General features: G+C 41.7%; 1 protein-coding gene across 1 annotated transcript; it reads right to left on the minus strand.

Annotated features, from left to right (window-relative positions):
- Nucleotides 1-11956: 11956 nt before the first annotated feature.
- On the minus strand, nt 11957-24624 carry LOC139400239 (receptor-type tyrosine-protein phosphatase N2-like; the record flags this gene model as incomplete). The annotated part of the gene is made up of 6 exons (XM_071145221.1): nt 11957-13117; nt 15513-15586; nt 19677-19741; nt 21324-21377; nt 24084-24250; nt 24505-24624. Coding segments are annotated over 6 exons (552 nt in total), but the record flags the coding sequence as incomplete, so codon positions are not given.
- Nucleotides 24625-24686: the final 62 nt, after the last annotated feature.

Here is a 24686-nt window from a genome sequence, read left to right on the forward strand (position 1 = left end):
ACACTGAGGAGAGGTGCCTGAGCTTCAGACTTAGACCGGACTTGATGCAGAACCCTCATCCTGACCTAACACATTCTCCTGGTGTAGTTGAAGTTTCACACTGTGCACCAGTCTTTGCTTTGCTCTCCCGGAGTAACTATTGGTACTCATTATTCATATGGTTTACTTCCTGGTGCCAGAAAAATCCTTATTTAATGTTAATCTCAATATTCATCATCAATACGTATTTTCAGAATATCAACCTACCACTGTCTCTGCAACTGCTTTGTCTTTGACAGTATTGGGAATACCATTGAGCACAAATACTAAAAACTGTTTTTGATATCATTTGACTCTTTTAGCAGCGTTAAAAACATTTAGGTGCTGCCTGACAACAGAAATATCTAAACCCAGTTATTGTTCCTCATGGTACAGTATTGCTATCGTTTTGTTTAGAAAACTCATGAAACTGCCTCTTTAAAATGCACCAAAGGTCATCCATCTTGGTGAAAACGTGCGCCGTGTGACAACAATCGCTGTGGGCATTTTTAATATCATGTTATTAAATTGTGCAACGTAAACACAGGTCTGTATTAGATTGGGTGGAACACATGGTCTACTTCCCAAATGGCACCCTATTCCCTTTATAGTGCACTACTTTTCACCAGGGCCATGGGGAATTGGTTGTCATTTGGGACACAAAATATTTCTTTTTTCCAATGAATCAGGTTTCAGTTGGGTAATCTTTTGGTCCTATGAAAAGTATGCAGCTGCTTTCTATAAAAAAGGAAACACTTAAACTGTTCATATGGAGCAGTTGTCACATATGGGTCGTTCTAAAAAATGTTTTAATTGAAGTGTTTTTATTATTAATGAGAAGGTCATGTTACTGTATGCTATTTGTTTGTGCTCAGATTGAAGGTTTGTCTATTTGAGTGTCAGGCTTTTACATTTTGTTTTTATCAGAGTTGTATTTACTGTATTTACTGTATTTGACATTAACGTCAATGTAAGACAGTTATATTGCAAACAATGTGTTTTTATATATTGTAGTCCACTGTCAGTACCATGAAATTTGCTTGTCCCTCGGGTCAGGAGTGACATATTTTGAGTTAAAAATATATTTTTCTCCCTTTAAATGTCATAGTACAAAGGAAAGTAATATAGTTATTTAGTGGACTACTTAAAAAAACTAAAATATCAATTAAATATTACAAATCCTTTACAAGTAATAGCTGTTCCTCAATTTCATGTCACTGGTGTTAAAATATATAAAAACCACCACTTTGAAAAATTCAACATCCTTGCCAAATTCTTCCTGGGTCAAAGGTTCATTAGAGACGGGACTGTTTTGAAAAGCGCCCTCAACAATTATATTAAAAAAGACCAATTAGCATTTTATTACTGTTTCAATATTGTCATTACATAATATGGCTTTCCTTTTGATAAATATGGAAAAATGCTGCTGAAAAGCAAAGACTCTACAGACAGTGCAGGGATGCTTACACACACCGCAGAGAAGCCTACCTTAAAAAACACCAGACTTACTGAAAGCATTTAGAGAGTCAAAAAAGAAAGTGAAGGATCTCATAGAGAGGGAAAAAGACAGTGAAGGAAATGGCGGGGTCAGACAGAAAAAACACAACCGTGTTGACGACAGTGTTGACCCCCCTCCCCCATCCACTCCAGACAGTGAACCCATTACTGCAAGGTCAGAATTAAGACAATGTGTCTGTAGGAAGACATATGTACTCTGTATCTACAGAGTTACTTAAAGGGATAGTTCACCTAAATTACAAAATGACGTTTTGGGTTCCTTACCTGGAATGCAGTCTATGGACAAAGTATGACAGCACGCCATACTTTTGTTTACCTGGCTACTGTTTCAAAGGCTAATTATTTTGCATTTGTGGCATAAAACCAAAGCATTAATTGCTGTCATACCTTGTCCATAGACTGCTTACACAGTAAGGAAACCAATATGTCATTTTGTAATTCAGATGAACTATCCCTTTAATTAGGCCAACACAATATTTGTCACATGGCACGAGAACGTACATACACTGTTTTAACAACTATGTAGTTTTGTGGATAGGCGTGGCAGAGTAGTATTTCATGTTTGTATTGTGTTGCATGTATCTTACACTGGAAATCGAATACAATTATATATTACATCTTTACAGACTTTACAACACATCTGTTGTGTTATGAAAGACACATTTTAGGCAATAGGCTTCATCTTTTGTTCTTAATCTTTGGCCAATAACCCTCATTTTATTGTTCATATTACATCAACCCATTTTATGAAATCTGAAATAATTTGTAATTAAGCATATTTACTAATAAATTGATAAAATATGTTTGAAATAATCGTATGTTTGTCATTGGTTTTACATTGTGTCACTGGTGTTACATTGGGTCACTGGTGTTACATTGCGCCACTGGTGTTACATTGTGTCACTAGTGTTACATTGTGTCACTGGTGTTACATTGGGTCACTGGTGTTACATTGTGTCACTAGTGTTACATTGTGTCACTGGTGTTACATTGTGTCACTGGTGTTACATTGTGTCACTAGTGTTACATTGTGTCACTGGTGTTACATTGCGCCACTGGTGTTACATTGGGTCACTGGTGTTACATTGGGTCACTGGTGTTACATTGCGCCACTGGTGTTACATTGTGTCACTAGTGTTACATTGTGTCACTGGTGTTACATTGCGCCACTGGTGTTACATTGGGTCACTGGTGTTACATTGTGTCACTAGTGTTACATTGCGTCACTGGTGTTACATTGCGCCACTGGTGTTACATTGGGTCACTGGTGTTACATTGCGCCACTGGTGTTACATTGCGCCACTGGTGTTACATTGTGTCACTAGTGTTACATTGTGTCACTGGTGTTACATTGTGTCACTGGTGTTACATTGCGCCACTGGTGTTACATTGGGTCACTGGTGTTACATTGCGCCACTGGTGTTACATTGTGTCACTAGTGTTACATTGTGTCACTGGTGTTACATTGTGTCACTGGTGTTACATTGTGTCACTAGTGTTACATTGTGTCACTGGTGTTACATTGTGTCACTGGTGTTACATTGCGCCACTGGTGTTACATTGGGTCACTGGTGTTACATTGCGCCACTGGTGTTACATTGTGTCACTGGTGTTACATTGTGTCACTAGTGTTACATTGTGTCACTAGTGTTACATTGGGTCACTAGTGTTACATTGGGTCACTAGTGTTACATTGGGTCACTGGTGTTACATTGGGTCACTGGTGTTACATTGCGCCACTGGTGTTACATTGGGTCACTAGTGTTACATTGGGTCACTGGTGTTACATTGGGTCACTGGTGTTACTGTATGGCATATTGGTGTTCTGGCATCAGAGTTGCCCAATTTAATTGAGTATATTTTTTGTATCTACCTAACTGTTGCTACATTCATTAGTAAACATTTTAAGGATATGATCATTGAATTTTGATGAATCAACCTCAATTATTTCTAATGTTACAAAAAAAACAATAGTATAAATGGAAAAATGTCAGACAATAAAACTTTACACATGCATGTTTAATGTAAATGATTACTAATTGAAAAATATGTTGAGCTGTCATTTATGCTGGGGGTTAATTAAGGAGTTAATTATTATCTGACTATAAGTTTTGATAAATAAAATTAAAAAAGAATGACACATTTGTAAAAGTTGGCTGTTCAATAAGCAACCGTTTTCATAGAATGACCCATGTACAGTGGAGATTAGCCACAGAGGGTGAGAAGGTGTAAAAGTGTTCATTAACATAAACAGATGACAGGCACTATGGGCCTTCTACTATAATGTCAACATGCTGCAAAATGGTAGGGTGAGCAGAAGGCCAGACATGTTTTCTCCAATATCTGTTTTTACATGTAGGCCTACTGAACCTGATCCTTTTCAATTATGTGTACTGTATATCTTTCTATCTCCTCCTAATCATTGGATGTTTATCGACACTCTGTAAAGATGTGAAATGCTCAAACTCCCACTGCTCCTTTATCTATAGCATAACATACACTGGGTGTACAAAACATTTGGAGCACCTTCCTTTTTGCCCTCAGAACAGCCTCAATTTGTCTGGGCGTGGACTACAAGGTGTCAAAAGCGTTGGGCCACAGGGATACTGGCTCATGCTTCCCACAGTTGTGTCAAGTTGGCTGGATGACCTTTGGGTGGTGGGACCATTTTATTTATTTATTTTTTCTTTTTTCTTGAATTTGACCCCTTTTTCTCCCCAATTTCGTGGTATCCAATTGTTGTAGTAGCTACTATCTTGTCTCATTGCTACAACTCCCGTACGGGCTCGGGAGAGACGAAGGCTGAATGTCATGCGTCCTCCGATACACAACCCAACCAGCCGTACTGCTTCTTAACACAGCACGCATCCAACCCGGAAGCCAGCCGCACCAATGTGTCGGAGGTTACACCGTGCACCTGGCAACCTTGGCTAGCGCGCACTGCGCCCGGCCCGCCACAGGAGTCGCTGGTGCGCGATGAGACAAGGAGATCCCTACCGACCAATCCCTCCCTAACCCGGACGACGCTAGGCCAATTGTGCGTCGCCCCCCGGACCTCCCGGTCGCGGCCGGCTACGACAGAGCCTGGGCGCGAACCCAGGGACTCTGATGGCACAGCTGGCGCTGCAGTACAGCGCCCTTAACCACTGCGCCACCCTGGAGGCCCGGTGGGACCATTCTTGATACAGAGGGGGAAATGTTGAGCGTGAAAAACCCAGCAGCGTCGCAGTTCAAAGACACTTAAGTGTAGAAATCATTAAGAACACCTTGCCAGTTCACCCTCTGAATGGCACACATACACAATCCATATTGTCTCAAGGCTTAAAAATCCTTCCTTAACCTGTCTCCTCCCCTTCATCGGCACCGATTTGAAGTGGAGTTAACAGGTGACATCAAGGGTTCATAGCTGGATTCATCTGGTCAGTCTATGTCATGGAAAGAGCAATTGTCCTTAATGCCCATAACAGTTTAAGACCTGTCTAAGCCGGGGGTTCTACTAAGCTACATGGAATTGTTTTAAGAAGGTCGTACTAAGGATCATTTAGCTATTTGATTTGGAATTTGTAATGTTTTGTACCCTTTAGCCCTTTAAAAAAAAAATGTATTCTTTAAAATGTAGTTGTATATCTAACGATGTTGTGACACATTTTGATGGCGGCGTCCTTCTCATTTTTAATTATGCAAAGGAGGCGGCTCCTCTGCCAAGCAGAAGAAAGCAATCTTAGTATGCAAATGGCTACGGTCCCACTGGAGTGCGCGGATTAGATGTGTGTTGATAAACTCACTTATGATGAGTGACAGTGAGCAACATTGGGGTCACGCTGGTCAGTCACGCAGCCACCGCTGATAAAAACACACAGAGGCAAAGTGCCAGGAGTTTCCCAGATGCATGATGGGACAGTGATGAAACTGTAAAATGTCAGTGTCACACCTGTTTGCCCGTTAACAACCGGGGAGGGAAGAGGGGGGTGTGTGTGTGTGTGTGTGTGTGTGTGTGTGTGTGTGTGTGTGTGTGTGTGTGTGTGTGTGTGTGTGTGTGTGTGTGTGTGTGTGTGTGTGTGTGTGTGTGTGTGTGTGTGTGCGAGTGCATGCGTGTGCATGCGTGTGCGAGCGTGTGCGAGTGTGTGCGTGTGCGTGCGAGTGCGTGTGCGTGCATGCATGTGTGTGTGCGCGTGTGTGTCACTAATGAGCAGAGATATCCACCATGATTGAAGGCTTGCCTTTTTATCCCACCAGATGTTGTGCTGCTTAAAATCTCATCGCACTCTTTTTTTTCCTCCTAACTGTTAAAAGTCTATTAGCCATTCCCCAAAAACCTCTTAAACTCCAATTTTACAGCCATGTCCCAGGCGTCATATTCCAAGGGGAAAACACACATCTGACTTGAATTGACACATCTGACTTAGACTTGAGTCAACACACCTGACCTGATAGACCATACTTCCTCATAATACTGATCAACCCTCTAGAGTTGAGTGGATCAGTTCGAGCTGCTCATCATCTCTCCAGAACAGCATCATTCAGAGCAATAAACACAAGCATTTCACTAACACCTGCAATAACATCTGCTAAATATGTGCAGGTGACCAATAAAATGTGATGTGATTAATAGTCAAAGTCTCAGTCTCCCACCCACCAAGGCAAAGCAGACTAAAATGGAAACGGCCTTATCCCTGTTGAGCCGTTGGTGACAGTGACACTGTCTGTGTGCATAGAGGGGGTACATATGGGCTGCGTCTCCTTTTCTTGTTGCTGACGTATCCCTCCCCTGACAGCTCGTATAACTGGGGCGGAGAACAGGCTTACTGCCGCTATTCTGCATTCCTCAGACCTCATTATCATCATAGATGTGCAGATGAGCTGCCACGGCCATCCATAGCACCATCCACAGATCCATGACAGGATTTCAAGTACACAGCACTAATCAGCTTAGAAATGACTGTATGGAAACCATAATTACACATATTTAATTACTTATCATCCGAAGGATACAATTTTATTAGAAAATGTATTCATGGTAATTGCTTTTTCCTGCTGTCGCTTACCTAGTGGGTTCCAATGCCTTTTGCTACTCTGTCATCTCTCCTTTGGGAGGATGAATACGTTTAAAGTAGTGAAATATTACAAAATTAAAAAGTGCATAGCTTTTTTAATGACCATTGGTTTAACCAAGTGACTAGGGATTTTAACGTTTCCAGATAGCTAGGATGCTTCCTCTAGTCTAGCGTGACAGCTCCATCGGACTCAACTGTCAGGCATTTGTTTGTACTTTCACAACGTGGTCCGTCCGTGAGTATGACAGGTCCTGGTCCAAGAGTACAGAAATGGGAGGAATGAGTGATGTCAAATGGGAAAATGTATCTGTCCCAGCAACAACGTTAAATATTGAAGCTATCCTCAAGTGCGTGGCTCACTCAGACCCCAAACGAGCAGCTTGAAAACCCAATTATCCTTTGATAATAGTGCAGGTCCCTAAGACACAGACCAAACCCTGAACGACGAGTGGACCTTTTCAGTCTCAGACCTTTTCAATTGCACTTAAAATGCTCTTACAATCCACTCTGTTACATGTTGAATGCACCGAGCTGTCTGTTTGAACGTACTGGCACACAGCTTGGACACCCATGCATACCCCACAAGACATGCCACCAGAGGTCTCTTCACAGTCCCCAGGTCCAGAATAGACGCACAGTACTACATAGTGCCACGACTACATGAAACTCTATTCCTCATCAGGTAACTGATACAAGTAGAATCAGATTTTTTTTAAACGATAACAACACACCTTATGGAACAGCGGGGACTGTGAAGAGACGCAAACACAGGCACAGACATGTGCATACACACACATGATAACATATGCACTATACACACATGTACACATGGATTTTGTGTTGTAAATATGTGGTAGTAGAGCAGAGGCCTGAGGGCACACACTTAATGTGTTATAAAATCTGTTGTGAATGTATTGTAATGTAATTGAAATAATATTGTATAAACTGCCTTATTTTAGCTGGACCCCAGGATGATTAGCTGCCTTGACAGCAGCTAATGGGGATCCATAATAAATACAAATAAACTAAGCCCAAGGGGGTGAGGTATATGGCCAATATACCACAGCTAACGCATCGCGAGGTGCCTGGATACAGCCCTTAGTCGTGGTATATTGGCCATATACCACAAATCCCTGAGGTGCCTTATTGCTATTATAAATTGGTTACCAACGTAATTAGAGCAGTAAAAATACATGTTTTTCATACCTGTGGCACAGTCAGCATTCAGGGCTCGAACCACCCAGTTTAAAATCTGTAACAACCCACCCTTTTAATGTTCTCACGTGCTCTCCTCTCCTCTGACTCCCAACCACTACTTTGTTTTAATTACTGCTAACTCTCAATCCCTTAATACACTTGTAAATTCATGGTCACATTTGTGTGCGGGTCTTAGCAAACTCAATACTTCCCCAATCAATAGGGCCTCTGTGTACATCTACGTCGGTGTATTGCTCTGGACTTCATTACTAGGTTGGTGTTGGTTTGGTTGAATTACAAGGTGCAACGTCAAATTCCCAATCGCGGGTGGAATCCGATTGGCCAGGCTAGGTAGTTTTAGATGTGATTATCGCAGTGAAAGGAGAGTTTTACACTATACAACTTACTCAGCTGTTCAAGCAGCTGCTTTGTGGCTGTGAATCATAGAGGTGGGTTGTTGTTACAGAACCAAACACCTGCTGATCAATGGATGAGTAACACAACGAGCTTACAAACATGCCACTTGGCCATGGAGAGCATACGGAAATCCCAAGTGTTTACTGGGAGCTGGCTGGGATGCTTTCCAGGATCCCCCCCCCCCCCCCCCCCAAAAAAAAGAAAAAGGGCCTGGTGTTGTTGAGAATGAATGGGGATAAAATTGCTGAGGCAGTCTCTCATGTCTATCCAAGGCCCTGATAACTTTGATCTTCTTCACAAACGAATAAGGTTTTTAACTAGTTTGCGCTGCTGGGCAATATCCTTGTCCCTCGTTCGCTTTCTTCTTCTGTCTGTCTGGTAGAAATGCTGATCCTGAGTAAACTGCTCCAATATGAATAGTTATGCACAAGTGTACGGCAATGACTTGTGAGTAGGAATATGGACAGCCACCATGTGCTCAACAACTTTCAGAAACTGAAAATTGCTATGACAACTTAGAAAGTAAAGATGATCAAGTGCCCTGCTCTCGGTGCAAGAGGCTACACAAACCTGATGTGAGATTGAAATGAAGACAATCAAGGGCCTCCTGGGTGGCGCAGTGGTCTAGCTGTGCCACCAGAGATTCTGGGTTCGAGCCCAGGCTCTGTCGCAGCCGGCTGTGACCGGGAGGCCCATGGAGCGGCGCACAGTTGGCCCAGCATCGTCTGGGTTAGGGAGGGTTTGGCCGGCAGGGATATCCTTGTCTCATTGCGCACTAGCGACTCCTGTGTCGGGCGCAGTGCACTCTGACCAGATTGCCAGGTGTACAGTGTTCCTCCGACACATTGGTGCGGCTGGCTTCTGGGTTGGATGTGCATTATGTCAAGAAGCAGTGAGGTCGGGTTAGGTTTCGGAGGATGCATGGCTCTCGACCTTTGCCTCTCCCGAGTCCGTACAGGAGTTGCAGCGATGAGACAAGACTGTAACTACTACCAATTGGATACAATGAAATTGGGGAGAACAAAAGGGATAAAAAATAAATGAAGACAATCTGACTGCTGCCCAGAAATTTCTCTCCTGGTATTAATGTAAATCACTGGGCTGATTATCTGTTTCATTGCCTGCCCTGTCTCTCAACTGACAAAAGGCGGTGAGCCAAGCATTTCATCTGTCCAGGCATGGAGTTCTAAAATATATCACTGCTTTCTTCACGTGGGTTAAGCCTATTGAAGACCTTCAGGTGGATGCGTCGCAAAATAAACTGCAGGAGAATTCATCTGCGTGTGGGTTTCCATCTTTATTTCAGGCATGGCATTCAGTCAATGATCACCCTCTGGTAAAAGAAGCTGGCTTTTATTCAGCTGATCAAATGCCATTGGTACTTCTTCCTTTTAATGTTTTCTAAAGAGCTACAGTAGTGGACCAATTGACAGACAAATGTCTGGACAACCGTTCTATGGTTTATTATCAATCTGATAGAATTTTGTTTCCACACAAAATATATCATTTTCATTAACAAGTTCAGTAAACATTTTAATAGCACAACAAGCTTCCAATAATTTATATTCTATACATGGACTTTACCTGTACACATGAGTCACAATATTCTGTCGATAAAGAGGACAAAACAGGCCTTCAATGCCAATATAATTCAGGTTAATCATATCACATCATATTGTTAATATCTATATTGCTCACTCTACACTGAGCGTACAAAACATTAAGAACACCTGCTCTTTTCATGACAGACTAACCAGGTGAAAGCTATGATCCCTTATTTATGTCACTTGTTGAATCCACCTCAATCAGTGTAGATGAAGAGGAGGAGACAGCTTAGTTAAAGAAGGATTTTTATGCCTTGAGATAATTGAGACATGGATTGTGTATGTTTGTCATTCAGAGGGTAACTGGGCAAAACAACTCAATATTAGGCAGGTCTTCTTAATGGTTGGTACACTTATTGTGTTTATAATCATTACATTTCAGTGATTTTAAATATTAACGGTATTAAATTAATATACAAAACAATGTACAGAACAAACAAAAGCAGTCTGCACAAGAGAACAACTAGATTAAATCAGATCAAGCACTAACCAGCGATTGCAGACACCCACATAGCGGATGTTTTGGCTGTGTCGGAGGTTGAATTGCCTTGGAGCCGTGAAATCAGTGTGCAGCTGCTCTTAGTCATTGTCATGAAGCCACACCCGCCCCAATCGTGTTATAAGTTCACAACGAGACATTGCAGGCTATATAGAAATAATGATGCTCGAATTGAAAAATCATTCAACAAAATAACATCTCACATTCAAGGGTTCGAACTGCATGGCTGCATGGGATTTCTGTTCATGCGACTGCGCAGCCAATGGCATTGTCCGCTTTAGGTATAATGCCGGGAGCTGCTTGTGGATTTGACAGCTCTTAACGCAGTTCCACCTCCGACACAGTCAAAACAACTGCTATGCGGATATTGGCTAAAGCGTATCTGACTAAATCGAGCCTCACATACAGGCCCTGTTTAAACACTTCCTTCCTACTTCAAGTTATCACAGATATGAATCGGTTGGATTGGGGGAAAGCAATAGGGTGGTGGTACAGCCAGAAGAGGACTGGCCATTCCTCAGAGCCTGGTTTCTTTCTAGGTTCCTTCCTTTCTAGGGAGTTCTTCGAGGGGTCTGTACACTACCGGTCCAAAGTTTTAGAACACCTACTCTTTCAAAGGTTTTTCTTTATTTTTTATATTTTTTACATTGTAGAATAATAGTGAAGACGTCAAAACTACGAAATAACACATATGTAGTAAGTGTTAAACAAATAAAAATATATTTTATATTTTATATTCTTCAAAAAGCCACCCTTTGCATTGATGACAGCTTTGCAAACTCTTGGCATTCTCTCAATCAGCTTCATGAGGTAGTCACCTGGAATGCATTTCAATTAACAGGTGTGCCTTTTTAAAAGTTAATAGGTAGAATTTCTTAATGCATTTGAGCCAATCAGTTGTGTTGTGACAAGGTAGGGGGGTATACGGAAGACAGCCCAATTTGGTAAAAGACCAAGTCCATATTATGGCATGAACAGCTCAAATAAGCAAAGATAAATGACAGTCCATCATTACTTTAAGACATGAAGGTCAGTCAATCTGGAAAATTTCAAGAACTTGAAAGTGTCTTTAAGTGCAGTCGCAGAAACCATCAAGCGCTATGATGAAACTGACTCTCACGAGGACCGCCACAGGAAAGGAAGACCCAGTTACCTCTGTTGCAGAGGATAAGTTCATTAGAGTTACCAGCCTCAGAAATTGCAGCCCAAATAAATGCTTTACAGAGTTCATGTTACAGACACATCTCAACATCAACTGTTTAGAGGAGATTGTGTGAATCAGGCCTTCATGGTCGAATCGCTGCAAAGAAACCACCACTAAAGGACACCAATAAGAAGAAGAGACTTGCTTGGGCCAAGAAACACGAGCAATGAACATTAGACCGGTGGAAATTTCTCCTTTTGTCTGGAGTCCAAATTATAGATTTTTGGTTCCAACCGCCGTGTCTTTGTGAGACGCGGTGTGGTGAACGGATTATCTCCACATGTGTAGTTCCCACCGTAAAGCATGGATGAGGAGGTGTTATCGTGTGGGGGTGCTTTGCTGGTGACACTGTCTGTGATTTATTTAGAATTCAAGGCACTCTTAACCGGCATGGCTACTACAGCATTCTGCAGCAATACGCCATCCCATCTGGTTTGGGCTTATGGGACTATAATTTGTTTCTCAAAAGGATAATGACCGAACATACCTCCAGGCTGTGTAAGGACTTTTTGACCAAGAAGGAGAGTTACGGAGTGCTGCATCAGTTGACCTCGCCTCCACAATCACCCGACTTCAACCAAATTGAGATGATTTGGGAAAAGTCGGATGGCAGAGTGAAGGAAAAGCAGCCAACAAGTGTTCAGCATGTGTGGGAACTCCTTCAAGACTGTTAGAAAAGTATTCCTGGTGAAGCAGGTTGAGAGAATGACAAGTGTGCAAAGCTGTCATCAAGGCAAAGGCTGGCTACTTTGAAGAATCTCAAATATAAAATATATTTAGATTTGTTTAACACTTTTTTGGTTACTGCATGATTCCATATGTGTTATTCTACAATTCTACAATGTAGAAAATAGTAAAAATAAAGAAAAACCCCTTGAATGAGTAGGTGTTCTAAAACGTTTGACCGGTAGTGTATATCACTTACAGATTCTCAAGGAAGGAAGGATACATTTCGAATGTATTTGAACAGGGCCATAGAATGTGGTTCAGAACTTTAATAGTAAAGATCACATCGACATTGTTCTTTGAAGCAGCTTCTCTATATACAGGACACAGATGTTCAGGCCTTGAATACAATATCATATTCTTCACACATCAATAACCAATTATCTGATTCTTAGTATAATAGATTATTCAGATCACAAAAGAGAGAGAGAGAGAGAGAGAGAACACACATGACTTTGTCTAGCTATCTGTAAGTGGCACTGGAACACAACTGCAAAAAGAATACATCACACTTAAGAAGACCAGGTCGGTCAAGTATCTGGCACAACATTCATAAGTATACCAAGAGCGAGAATCAGAGGAGAGAGAAACAAGAGAAGATAGGTATGTATGTCCCAAATGGCACCACCCTATTCCCTACATAGTGTACCACTTTTGACCAGACCCTTATGGGCCCTGTTCAAAAGTAGCGCACTGCGTAGGGAATAGGGTGCCATTTGGGACAGAAGCGAGATGACAGACTTGAGTGGGCAGAAAAAACATGTGTTTAGACAGCGAGACGTGGCACGGTGTGGGGCGGCGTCGAGTTTCACTGTGGAAGTGCTTTAAGGATGGCATTCACCTCCTCCGCTACGGCTGTCAGTGCAAGCTCAAACTGCTCCTGTGGAGAGAGAGAGAGAGAGAGAGAGTTGTTCAGTGGCTGGTTTACCTCTTGTCCGGTGTGTAAAGGTTTACGACTGTCAGTGAGTCATGTCGTAGTGACACTTTTGTCTAATGCCCCCTTGTTGTGTTGTGGCTACAGAGACAATGGAGGGAGCAGTTGTGCCCTTCTCCGAGCTCCCTCTCTGAGTGTGTGAGGGAAGTCAGTGCCACTGTAGACCCAACCAGGGATGTCTTTAAAAAAAGCTTCTAAAGGCCTAGATTCAATCACATCCATGCTAGCCGACACCCGCATAGCTGATGTTCTGGCAGCGGAACTGCGTCAAATGCACAAGCGGCTCCCGGCGTTATACCTATCACTGGACGTTGCCATTGGACGCACCAAGTCACATGTCAAAATCACATGTAGCCATGTTGCAAGTTTGAACAATGGCATGTGTGATGTAATCTACACCTCGATTAGGCTGATATAAATGCTGATTATTTCATTTTTGTATCATTATTTCTATATAGCCTACACTTTCCCGTTCAGAACTTACGTGTTTGGAATGGGTGTGGCTTCTAGACAATGACCACAAGAGCAGCTGCTCACCGATTTGACAGCTTCAGGGCAGTTACACCTCAGACACACAGGTGTTGGCTAGCGCGGGTTAGCGCTTGAACTGATTGAATCTAGGCCTAAGTCAACTCTTCTCTCAAGTGTGTGTTTGTGTGTGTGTGTGTGTGTTTGTGTGTGACTCACTCTGCTCCCTGAAGAGCACAACAGGGCCGGTCGATTTTCACCCTGAAGACCTACTGTTTCACATTCCACACCTCAACTCTCATTCAGCCTGCAGGCGCTAAAATAAACTTACCGAAGAGAGGTAGGCGTTCACAAGAATCCGGCTTCAGAATTGTCAACACCAGAAATGCCACATTTTCGCCTCGGGTAAAATAAAATCTATACTGAGGAGTTCTTTACAACAAGTAATGTCGACAGTTTTTTGTTGCTCAGGTTGTTCCTATTTTTATATGTCTTTATACAGGACCTTTAGTAGCTGTAGTTAATTAAAAAAAAATAGATTGACGCTGCTTCGCCTATTGCAGATCTCAGCTTTAAGGTGCATTATGGTGGCCTAGGAAGAGGGTTTTACATTTCCACCACCGGAGGGAGTCAAACCTCTGTCTTCACCACAAAGTTACAGGATGCTTGCTTGAGCATAGAGTAAGTATTGTCTATTGGTATGACAAAAGTGTAACGCTGTAATATCTGACACTTCTATCTACATGTAAGACCAGAACAGCTAATGTTGTATATATTGTACAGCTAAAAGCTGTCCTAAATCCTACAATCTCCAATTTATGCTGTTCATGAAACAGTGAGGCACCACATCAATAATATTGCTAGTTCTCTGATGTAATTTAATTTGCCCTTAGATGTTTTAGTAAAAGACTTTAAACATTTATTTTTGCCAAAATGAAAACTTCCCTAACTAGCTCCAATCAGAGACCTGAGTCACTGGTAAATGGGATTCAGGGAAAGCTGGATTAAATCAATATAATTTACATAAATAAAACATTCAGGAAGTCTCCAGTCTTTTAGTAAACAACTTTCACAAATGTCATATGTCCTAATTTTGCACTGAGTTTGCCTTAATTGATATTCCGGAGCTCAATGCGTCTGTCTTAAAAGACACAAAAGCTTTCGCTGCCCATCATAATAATTCAGTGTTCATAAATGAGAGACTATTGTCTGTTTAAATACAGAAATTCTCCAGAGAACCCACTTGATTGTAACGAGACGTTTCAAACCTCCCTCGCTAAAATGAGTTAAATTATTTGAGTTAAGAACAGGGGAATTGGAGTTAAGAGGCTTCTCTAAATTCCAGAGGCAAACAAGAATTACATGAGTTTAGTAAGTTGCAAAAGGCCAACCACTTACATCCGCTTGGAGATCTTAAACTCTGAGGGCTCAGGGCTGGTTTCCCAGACAGAAATTAAGCCTAGCCCTGGACTAAATAGCTCTTTCAATGGAGATTCTCCATTGAGCATGCTTTTTAATCCAGAACTAGGCATTTATATATGTCAGGGAAACCAGCCCTCAGTGTTTGTGGACATAAACCTCCTCGTTTGTGATTTGGAATATGAACTGACTGAGTATAATTCAAAATAGCTCCTCCAGTAAAGAAATGGTTTTGATCATTTCAAGCAACCTATGAAATCGCTTGATCATTTCGAGCAACCTATGAAATCGCTTGATCATTTCGAGCAACCTATGAAATCGCTTGATCATTTCATTTCCCGTAAGGCTCATGTCATTATGCGCTTACCCATGAACTAGATGCACCTCTGTGTGAATGACATGAACCACCCCCCTACTCCCCCCTCGTTCTCCCGCTCAGAGCTAGGGACCTTACCTTTGTCTGGACCATGCCGGCTCTTTGGTCTCTCAAGTGCTCCAGGGTAGCGGCAATATCAATCTCTTTAGCACCTGCAACAGACCGCAAATTGGACTGAGTTCAAAGCAGCAGATTAATCCAGCTCACATCTGTCAATCTCCTTTCTACCGGCTCCCTTTGGAACGGCACAGTGATTGAAAATTATTACATTCATCGCTCGAAAGACTTGGCCAGGAGCCACTGACTGTTTTCACTAGAATAATGTATGCATGGAGATATTTCTGGAGCAGGGAACCTTGTACAATGAATGATGCAATCAAAGAAACTGAGCACCGCTTAAATTGGAACCATGCATTGTAGTAGCAGCACTACACTATGCCCAACTGTGATTCAAGTTTTCAGAAGCTTAAATTCTGATATATCTTAGAGAATCAGATTTCAGAATGATGTGTGAAAAATCAAGCCAATTTACTGTACTTCGTATGATTTTGAAAAAAAAAATAATAATCTGGATGTGATGTAGTTCACCTTCCATGTGCATTTAATTATGTTGTGTCATTTTAAAACTCAGCAAGTTATGTGAGCTACAGGATGTTATGTCTGAGTAACAAACATAGTGGTAGCATCTAGCAGTGAACACTGGTTTGAAAATCTCCTTTCACCTTTAGCTCGAATGACTTCAACAACCAGACTGTTGTTGGAGTTTCTAATAAATGGCGAGATGGAGGGGCTCATTTGAGATTTAATCCCCCTAAAATAAATAGAGAGAGGGAGAGAAATCCTCAAGCCCTTAGAGACTTTTTGAAAAAGGGGAGAGAGGGGAGGGAGGAAAGGGACCGGTTAAGGCAGCTGGACTCCCAGCTCAAAGTGCTCCAATACTTTCATGTTTCAGAAGTGTTGGATTCTCAAGTTTAGGAGGGGAGAATCTCCTCAAACAAGAAAAAAGGCTTTGGAGTGAAATTCTCATTCTTGTGTACAATTCACACTCTGGAGTAAAGAAGAAGACGAAGAAGAGGGGGAGGAAGAAGAAGGAGAATGTGGGATTTTATGTCTGGGCCTCTGGGCTTTTCATTCTGTTTGGAAACACAAGGCCTCACACTCCTCAAGAGCAGACGAGCCTCACACCAGACAAAGATGGAAAGGCCACTCATACTCTGGGTTGCTCATTGCTCAACATAACAAAAACCTGTGGGTCTGGCCCCAGCCAGTGTTTTCCACACGTACATAGAGTAGCCAGCCAAATAGAAAAGTAGCCAACCAGGCACCCCCAGGCTGGGAGGGTCCGGTGGGGTATTTATTTCTCTCCAGAAGTGTAGCTCTATTTTGATGGCCTCTGGTACATTCTAATGCCTTGATGCCTTGTTTTGGATATCGTCTACAGTAGGTCTAGGCTTATATGATCAGGACCATTTTCTAAGTAAGAGAACATTAAAACCATTTTTAAACCTGTCTTCTTTAAAGTGTTATTTACAGTTTTACTACAAGATATGAATTGTCACAAATTATGTACTTTATTAAACAGAAAAATGAAGTAAATAACCAACATTATTTTGGAAAATGTATTAAAGGTTACATTGAAAAAATAAAAGGGCTATATATCAGTGTCAAGTATTATAACTTTCTGATTTGACATAGCCAAAAAAAAAAAATATATATATTTTTTTTTACAATTATCATTAGGTAGGGACCTATAAAAATCTGTTTTATGTTTTGCCCGAATACGTTTTGTTCTTTCCCAAATTCTGTTTTCTCCGTTTAGTTTTTCCAGGTTTCCATTTTTTCCTGTTTTTTTAATTCAGGTTTTTGGTCTCAAAATCACATTTGTACATAAAAAAACCACAAAACTGGATGTTCTAAGTCCACAGCAATGCTTAAACCACATCAGCAGACCACTTTTGAGCTCTGGAAAATGCAAGAGGCTGTTGTTTGGCAGTGTTTTCTTGTGCACATGTGATGGTAGAGTTGGCAAAACAAATACCCACAGTAATGATGAAAATAATCATGATATCATTATGCCAGGTACATTTCACTGATAAAGTTTTTGGGAAAGCCTATCAATCTACCAGAATACTGTTTCATTAGCATAATCGTTAACGGCTACACAAAGTGATAAACACACACACCACACACACGCACACGCACACACACACACACGAGGCATTATCATTGCCTCTTCAGAAAGTTGCAGGAAACATGAATCACTGATGCATTCTGTTCATGTCTTATGATAAACTTGGGCTAATTAATTAATTTTCTAATTAATTGATTCCCTACTCCCTACTAAGGTCAATACATTTTTGAATATTGTTGAATTCCATTTTAATGCCTGGATTCCGTGAGGGCACTTATTATCATATTTGGACCAAAATGAGGCTCTCCACTATGTATTGTTCCTTCAGTGATGATTCCCCTTCTTCAACTAATGTTTTCATAATTGATCTGCAGATAATCACCAGAAAGCCTAGGTCTACCAGTAGCCTATGCAAATTAGGGAGCCAAATGAATAGCTCTCTCACCGGTGCGATTCGGTAGGCAACACTAACTGACGAGATGAGAGTCACTCAATTAGCGTCACTGTCTGGCAAGCCCCTACATCCTAGGAAATCCTTTAGTTTACTTGTCCCGACGCGATAACATGGACATATAACAACGTTGCATGATTTATTGAATGGCAAAGGGATATAGGAGATCGGACTAGTGAGTTTGAACTTTGAAATGAAAAGTAGCCTAGTTAATATGAAGTGTAGAAGGTAACTGACTGTTTAGTCGACGGTCGCCACTAATGGAACACACTGCATCCCGAGTCCCATCCCCAGGCCAAAACCTAGTCCCCAGTCCCAGTCCAAACCCCTAGCACAAACCTCTAGCCCAGGCCACAGACCAGGGATGTGTGTGACAGCCTGAGAAAGACCTCCATCAAGCAGAACCATATTACCCTGACTCTGCCCTTTGATGTCCCATTAAGACCAAAGTTACCGAGCAGGGCGCCAAAGACAAGGAGCAGGGGGAAGGGGAGGACAGGGCCAGAGCCAGATGTCTAGATGACCTGTCCTGATAGGGATGGGAAGGCTTCTATGTCTCAGCCTCCAGTATTTATGCTGCAGTCGTTTATGTGTTGGGGGGCTAGGGTCAGTTTGTTATATCTGGAGTACTTCTCCTGTTCTATTCGGTGTCCTGTGTGAATTTAAGTGTGCTCTCTCTAATTCTCTTTTTCTCTCTTTCTTTCTCTCTCTCGGAGGACCTGAGCCCTAGGACCATGCCTCAGGACTACCTGACATGATGACTCCTTGCTGTCCCCAGTCCACCTGGCCGTGCTGCTGCTTCAGTTTCAACTGTTCTGCCTTATTATTATTGGACCATGCTGGTCATTTATGAACATTTGAACATCTTGACCATGTTCTGTTATAATCTCCACACGGCACAGCCAGAAGAGGACTGACCACCCCTCAGAGCCTGGTTCCTCTCTAGGTTTCTTCCTAGGTTTTGGCCTTTCTAGGGAGTTTTTCCTAGCCACCGTGCTTCTACACCTGCATTGCTTGCTGTTTGGGGTTTTAGGCTGGATTTCTGTACAGCACTTTGAGATATCAGTTGATGTACGAAGTTGATATAAATAAATTTGATTTGATTTTGATTCTATTGTATACGTTTCCTGAGTTATTTCCGATTATGCAATACTGAGCCTTGTATGCGCTTAACGTTCTGAAAACATATTCAAAGGTGGTTGTGTGAGTTCATGTTGATTAGTATACCAATATTTGCATCTTGTGAAAAATCAAATTAAGATGGAATATATACATTATAATTGAAATAAATTAACTTGCCCTTCACAGGGAAATGAATTTGACATTGATGATGTCAGTTGAAAAAATGTACCTTTTTAAAATGAAATTACAAAAAAAATACATATGTGAATGTTATTAGTATCAATGCTATTTCTCATCCTCTCTCTCGCTCTCTGTTTCTCTCTCCTTCACCCCCTCCCTCCCACTCTCCCTCTCTACATCACTCTCTCTCTCCTTCCTTCTGAAGAGCCCTCCCAGAGTAACAGCAGAGGCCTACTCAGTTACCCTCCAATGCATCCCAAGACCTTTGGCTGAAAATGGAGGCTTTCTGCCGTTGCCATGGTAACGTCATCACACAAGCAGAAAAGAGTGCGAGACGGAGAGGCCCATCGACTCCTACCTTTAGCCATCCTATTGAGGACCATGTCAATCAGGATGTACGTTCCGCTTCGGCCAGCCCCGTCACTGCAAAGCAACCAGAGAGGAGAAGACACTCATTAGTGAGCCAGAAAAAGAACACAAGGCAGCTTTGCTCAATACCACAGTTAGTGTCTGCTTCTTACGTGAAAACAAATAGGCCTAGATCATTTAGATTTTCTTGCATTATAGCTGTAAAGTCTGAGGAAAATACAAATGATAAGAAGAGCGTTAACCGAGCATTTAAAAAGTAAAATATATTATTGTGTAAGCACACACAAGTAATAGCAGGTATTTTTTATAAGATGTTAAATGAAAGATAATAGGACATTAATAAAAGCTTGAATAACCCTTGAGAACAAAGCTGTTATCAACACACAAATATTTGTGCAAAATTAGAATGAGATTTTTTAAACGTTTTTAAAAGAACGTGTGTGGGTGTACACACGCACGTGTGGTCCAAATACTTTAGAGGACTGATTTGGAACTGATGTTATAAGGGACAAAAGCTTTTAAAAGCAGCAGCGTGAGCCTGCAGCAGGCAGGCACCTCAGGAGCAGAGGGGAGGTGAAGAGGCCAGAGGCCATTAGCAGAGCAGCTTTGGAGATCCTGCTTTTCCATTCCACCAGCGATAGCTGCATGAAAAGCCTCTCTTTGAGCCCGCCGGGCATTCAATCTGTCTGCATGTTAATTGCAAACAAGGCGTGCACCATCTCTCCAATAAAGGCAAAGCCAATAAAACAGGAGAGAGAGCGAGCAGCGTGAGGCGTGAGGGGCGCCACTGTTTCATTAATCCACTGCTTCTCATCTAGAGACTAGAGACCTCTATGGCCAGACAGACAAACGGACGGACGGACGAACAGACAGATCCTCTCCATGCATGACTGAACACTACTCACTATTAAAAATATGGAGGCAAATACCTGCCATATTAAATAACGAGTGGAACTTCACTTAACTAAAGAAAAAATAATAATTACAATATGATTTCCATATGGACACATTTGTATGGTCAGTGATTATGATCAGGACAAAATATATCCATAATTTAGGTACTGTAAGTGTGACTAAAGGCCGTCCGCATGCTTCCCAGCCTAAACAGTTCGGTAGAGTTCGTGCATATATTATGACGACATTTCGTAAAGTTTTTGTTCGTTTTGGACTTTGGTGAGGTTTTTTTCGGCTGTTTCGACACAAAAAAAAAATTCTGGAGGCAAGCCGAAGTTCAGAGCTAAAGCCTGCGCCTCTTAGTCGGTCATTGGTCAACAGTAGCGATTCTTCAATAAAGTCTTTGTTGTCATTGAACAAGAGACGACTCGTTTTCATGCACATTGTTTCAATAAAAAAAGACAGCACCAAACATCAACATGAATCATCTTTGATTATTTTGAGGATGACTACGCCGTCTCAAAATGGACAAACTGTACATTTTTTTCCAAACAAAGGTCTTTAAGGGAGTATGCGAGCAGCCTCGTTAGGTTCGCTTAGCCGACTTCGGATAGCCACCAATCGAACTGAAGCATGCTGACACCTTGAACTGTGTCTTCCTTCTCAGTCTGTCATGTATTGTTACTGACACCTACACAGCCTGTGCATCGTTACAAGGTTATAATTATTGTAGTATACTTGCCTGCAGTGGACAATTATTGGACAAGACCGACCCCGGTAGCACTTGTTAACCTTTCTGTAATAAAAGAAGCATCTGCTTTAATATCACACTTCACACCAATAGGGGTAAAAACATGAAGCACTTTAAAATGTATCAATGTGGGCAAAACATCTGCTCAACTGCTAGAGTACACTATAACATTTGATAAAAGTCATATAGCATATTATGTAGCATCAATTTAAATATGTGGATGACTCGTAAAAAAATGTGTCACATACTGTGTAGGCTGCTTACTGTATTTCACTGATCTGGACAAATTCAGTTCATACGTTTAGAGGCAGCTGTTTTTCTCAGATCATTTTGCTTATGCATTCTGTACTTTATATACCAAAAAAAACCCGAATGAAATAAAATGTCCGTAATGCTTAAACCTTTGGAGTCCCGTTGTCATCCTCCCCAAAAAATGTCAAGTCCATGTTGAACAACGAGAATGAATGAAGCACCATTTAAAACACCATATTGTGACATGTATTTACTGCCATGATGGATCCGGTGGCGAGATATCGTGATCTGCGACGCATTAACCTTGCCCAATTATGAACGCTACACACCACAGGCACACAGTGGGGGCCAACAAGCTCGTCTACACCAAGACATTGCCATGGAAACCATCGACTACATTGGTCTATATCAGAGGTGATTTAGACAAGAAGTTCCAAAAGAAAACGGATACATCTGAACATTTTTCTCTAACCCTACACAGGAATATTATTTGCCCTCGTATCATTCAATATACAGTCATTAGTGACACACTAGCACTGTATCTATGTCATTTCACATGTCATCTTCGTGAGCTAACATTTATAAACAAACCATGTTCCAAATAATTCCAGATTTTAAAAGGAACATCTAAATGAATGAGAAATACACACTTTTTAAATGAGACGAGGAAAGATTTGTTTGCGAAATATATTTTTTTAAACAAAGTAGGGTGAAAAGGAAATGCATTTTTACAGGTAATTCATCAAATGAACCCGGCATTTTGAGTAGTTTGAGAGTGATCTGAGTGGGTGGGAGGTATCGTGCAAACCTAAAGGGGAAGGAAATTGAGGGGAGAAGTGGAAAGAGAGATTGTGTGCACTGGCTTGGCTGAAGAGACACAGTTTCCAATGATCACTTTTGTGACTATGCAACTGGACTCATATTACTAGCTGCAACATCACAAAAATGACACTGGCAACCGCTAATTTCATAGTTGGCCAAAACCACTACATGACTGGCGTATTGAGTGTCACATGTGGGATCTGAGCCTCAGACTCCCAGCCAGGAAACCAACATCTTAACCATTAGACCTAGTGGAATTTCCCTCGGTGGCTGAGGGTGACACTGATTTTGAAGTAGTATGCAGAAAAACCTCATCATGAGAGGGTGAGTCCGACTCACGTCAGCTACATGAGGCTGTAGTGTTCTGTAGTGAGAGAGCTGGATATTAAATAACCTCTAGTGTGACTGCAATTACCCTTTTGCATGGTGAGCTCTCTCTAACCTGCAGAACTTCTACAATTAGAGGGCTTGCAACATACTGGTCTAAATCATGATATATTCTCATTTGGAGTGGGATTTCCCATTCCTTTCAGGCTGTTTCCCTGGGGGTCTCTTCTGTCAGTGCACATCAGATGAAGAACAGGGACGAGAGGTTAGGCAGTCATTGGCTTTCCCTTCGATTCACCCAGGTTTTTTAGCTTGACATGTCCCATTTAATTGGCTGTTTGAATTAAGTTTTTTTTCAAGCCATGCCATGCGGACGGTTCATTTGCTGCCTTGCATGAGCAGGGGAGAAATAGCCCTACGATCAATTAAGTGTTGCTCGATCACACCGACAGTGTCATTGTATTTTGTTACACCAGAAGTACACTCAACTTCAATGAAACACTGTGTTTGCCTTGCAGCATTGCATTGCAGAGGCAGTTGCAGTATATTTTGTGTGAGGTGCATACGTTGGATTTATCGAACGTATGCATCAAACCGTATGCGTAGATGGCTTGACTGCAGCAGAAGGCGAATGTTGAACTTTTGTTGCCCACCTATCCAGATGATGCTGCGTACCATTTTGAGCAATGACACTGTTGGTGTGATCGAGGCTACAAACCCATTCTCTACAGGAGTTAAAGGGAACAGAGCAGCAGAAAGAACAGGTAGACAGGTGAAAAGATGGCAGCAAAAAAAGGAGAGTTATCGCAAGCTGGATACTTAAAGGGATACTTCTGGATTTTTGGCAATGAGGCCCTTTTCTTCCCAAGAATCAGATGAACTCAAAGATAAAAAAAAAGTTTTGTCTCTGTGTGCAGTTTGAAGAAAGTTTCTAACTAGCGCATTTGCTAACTAGCGCCAGCGCAATGACTTGAAGTCTATCGTATCTGTTAGCATGGTAGCAGATACCATAGACTTCCAGTCATTGCGCTAACACTAGCTAGCATTGGCTTGCGAAACTACTTCCTTCATACTGGACGCAGAGACATAAAAATTATATCCATGAGTTCATCTGACTCTGGGGAGTAGATAAATGGCCTCATTGCCAAAATCCAGAAGTATCCCTTTAAGGTTACAAAATTCTGGTAACTTTACCAAACTTCCTAGGTTTTCCAGGAATATGCAGGAATTCCGGAATCCTCCAACTTGGATTTCTGGAAAACCTGGGAATTTTGGGAAAGTTACCAGAATTTTTGCAGTCCTAGGTCAAAGAGGACATAGAATGACGATCAGACGGAGACGGTGGCTTACCTACGGAAGTCCAGCAGTGTCCTGGCTGAGTCAGGGATGCTGTGGTCCACCCAGGAAAGGAAGTGGAACTGCGTGACAGTGCGTGTCTCGTTGGTCTGCAAGTTCTTCAGGTAGAAACTCCTGACCAGGAAGTCCTCACACCAGATGTGTTCTGAAACCAGGTTCACCTGCAGATACAAGAGATGGGAGTGAGAATCATAGAAATAAAATCACTAGAACGGGCTTAGAACCTCTGGCCAGCATCACCACTTATAGTATATCAATTACTCTACATTAACTCTTTCTGAGTGATACCCCTGGACCAAGTCAACTACAAGCAGATATGTGGAAGGACAGTAGTGTTACCAAATTAATGAATATAAAGATGAATAATATATTAAACAAATAAAGTACACATCCTAAACAAAGATAATTGCTTTACCTCATAAACATGGTAGACATTGGAGCCCTCGTCTGGCCAGTACTGTTGACACTGTTTCACTCCATTTTCAGACAGGGGCGTTAGCATGACGATGACCACACAGCCACTTTCCCACACCATCTGAAGACACAAGAGAACATAGGAGGGCTCCTATCTAGTCATATTAACAAAGACAGGGCACT

The sequence above is a fragment of the Oncorhynchus clarkii genome, unplaced genomic scaffold (assembly GCF_045791955.1).
Source record: "Oncorhynchus clarkii lewisi isolate Uvic-CL-2024 unplaced genomic scaffold, UVic_Ocla_1.0 unplaced_contig_4335_pilon_pilon, whole genome shotgun sequence".
NCBI lineage: Eukaryota > Metazoa > Chordata > Actinopteri > Salmoniformes > Salmonidae > Oncorhynchus > Oncorhynchus clarkii.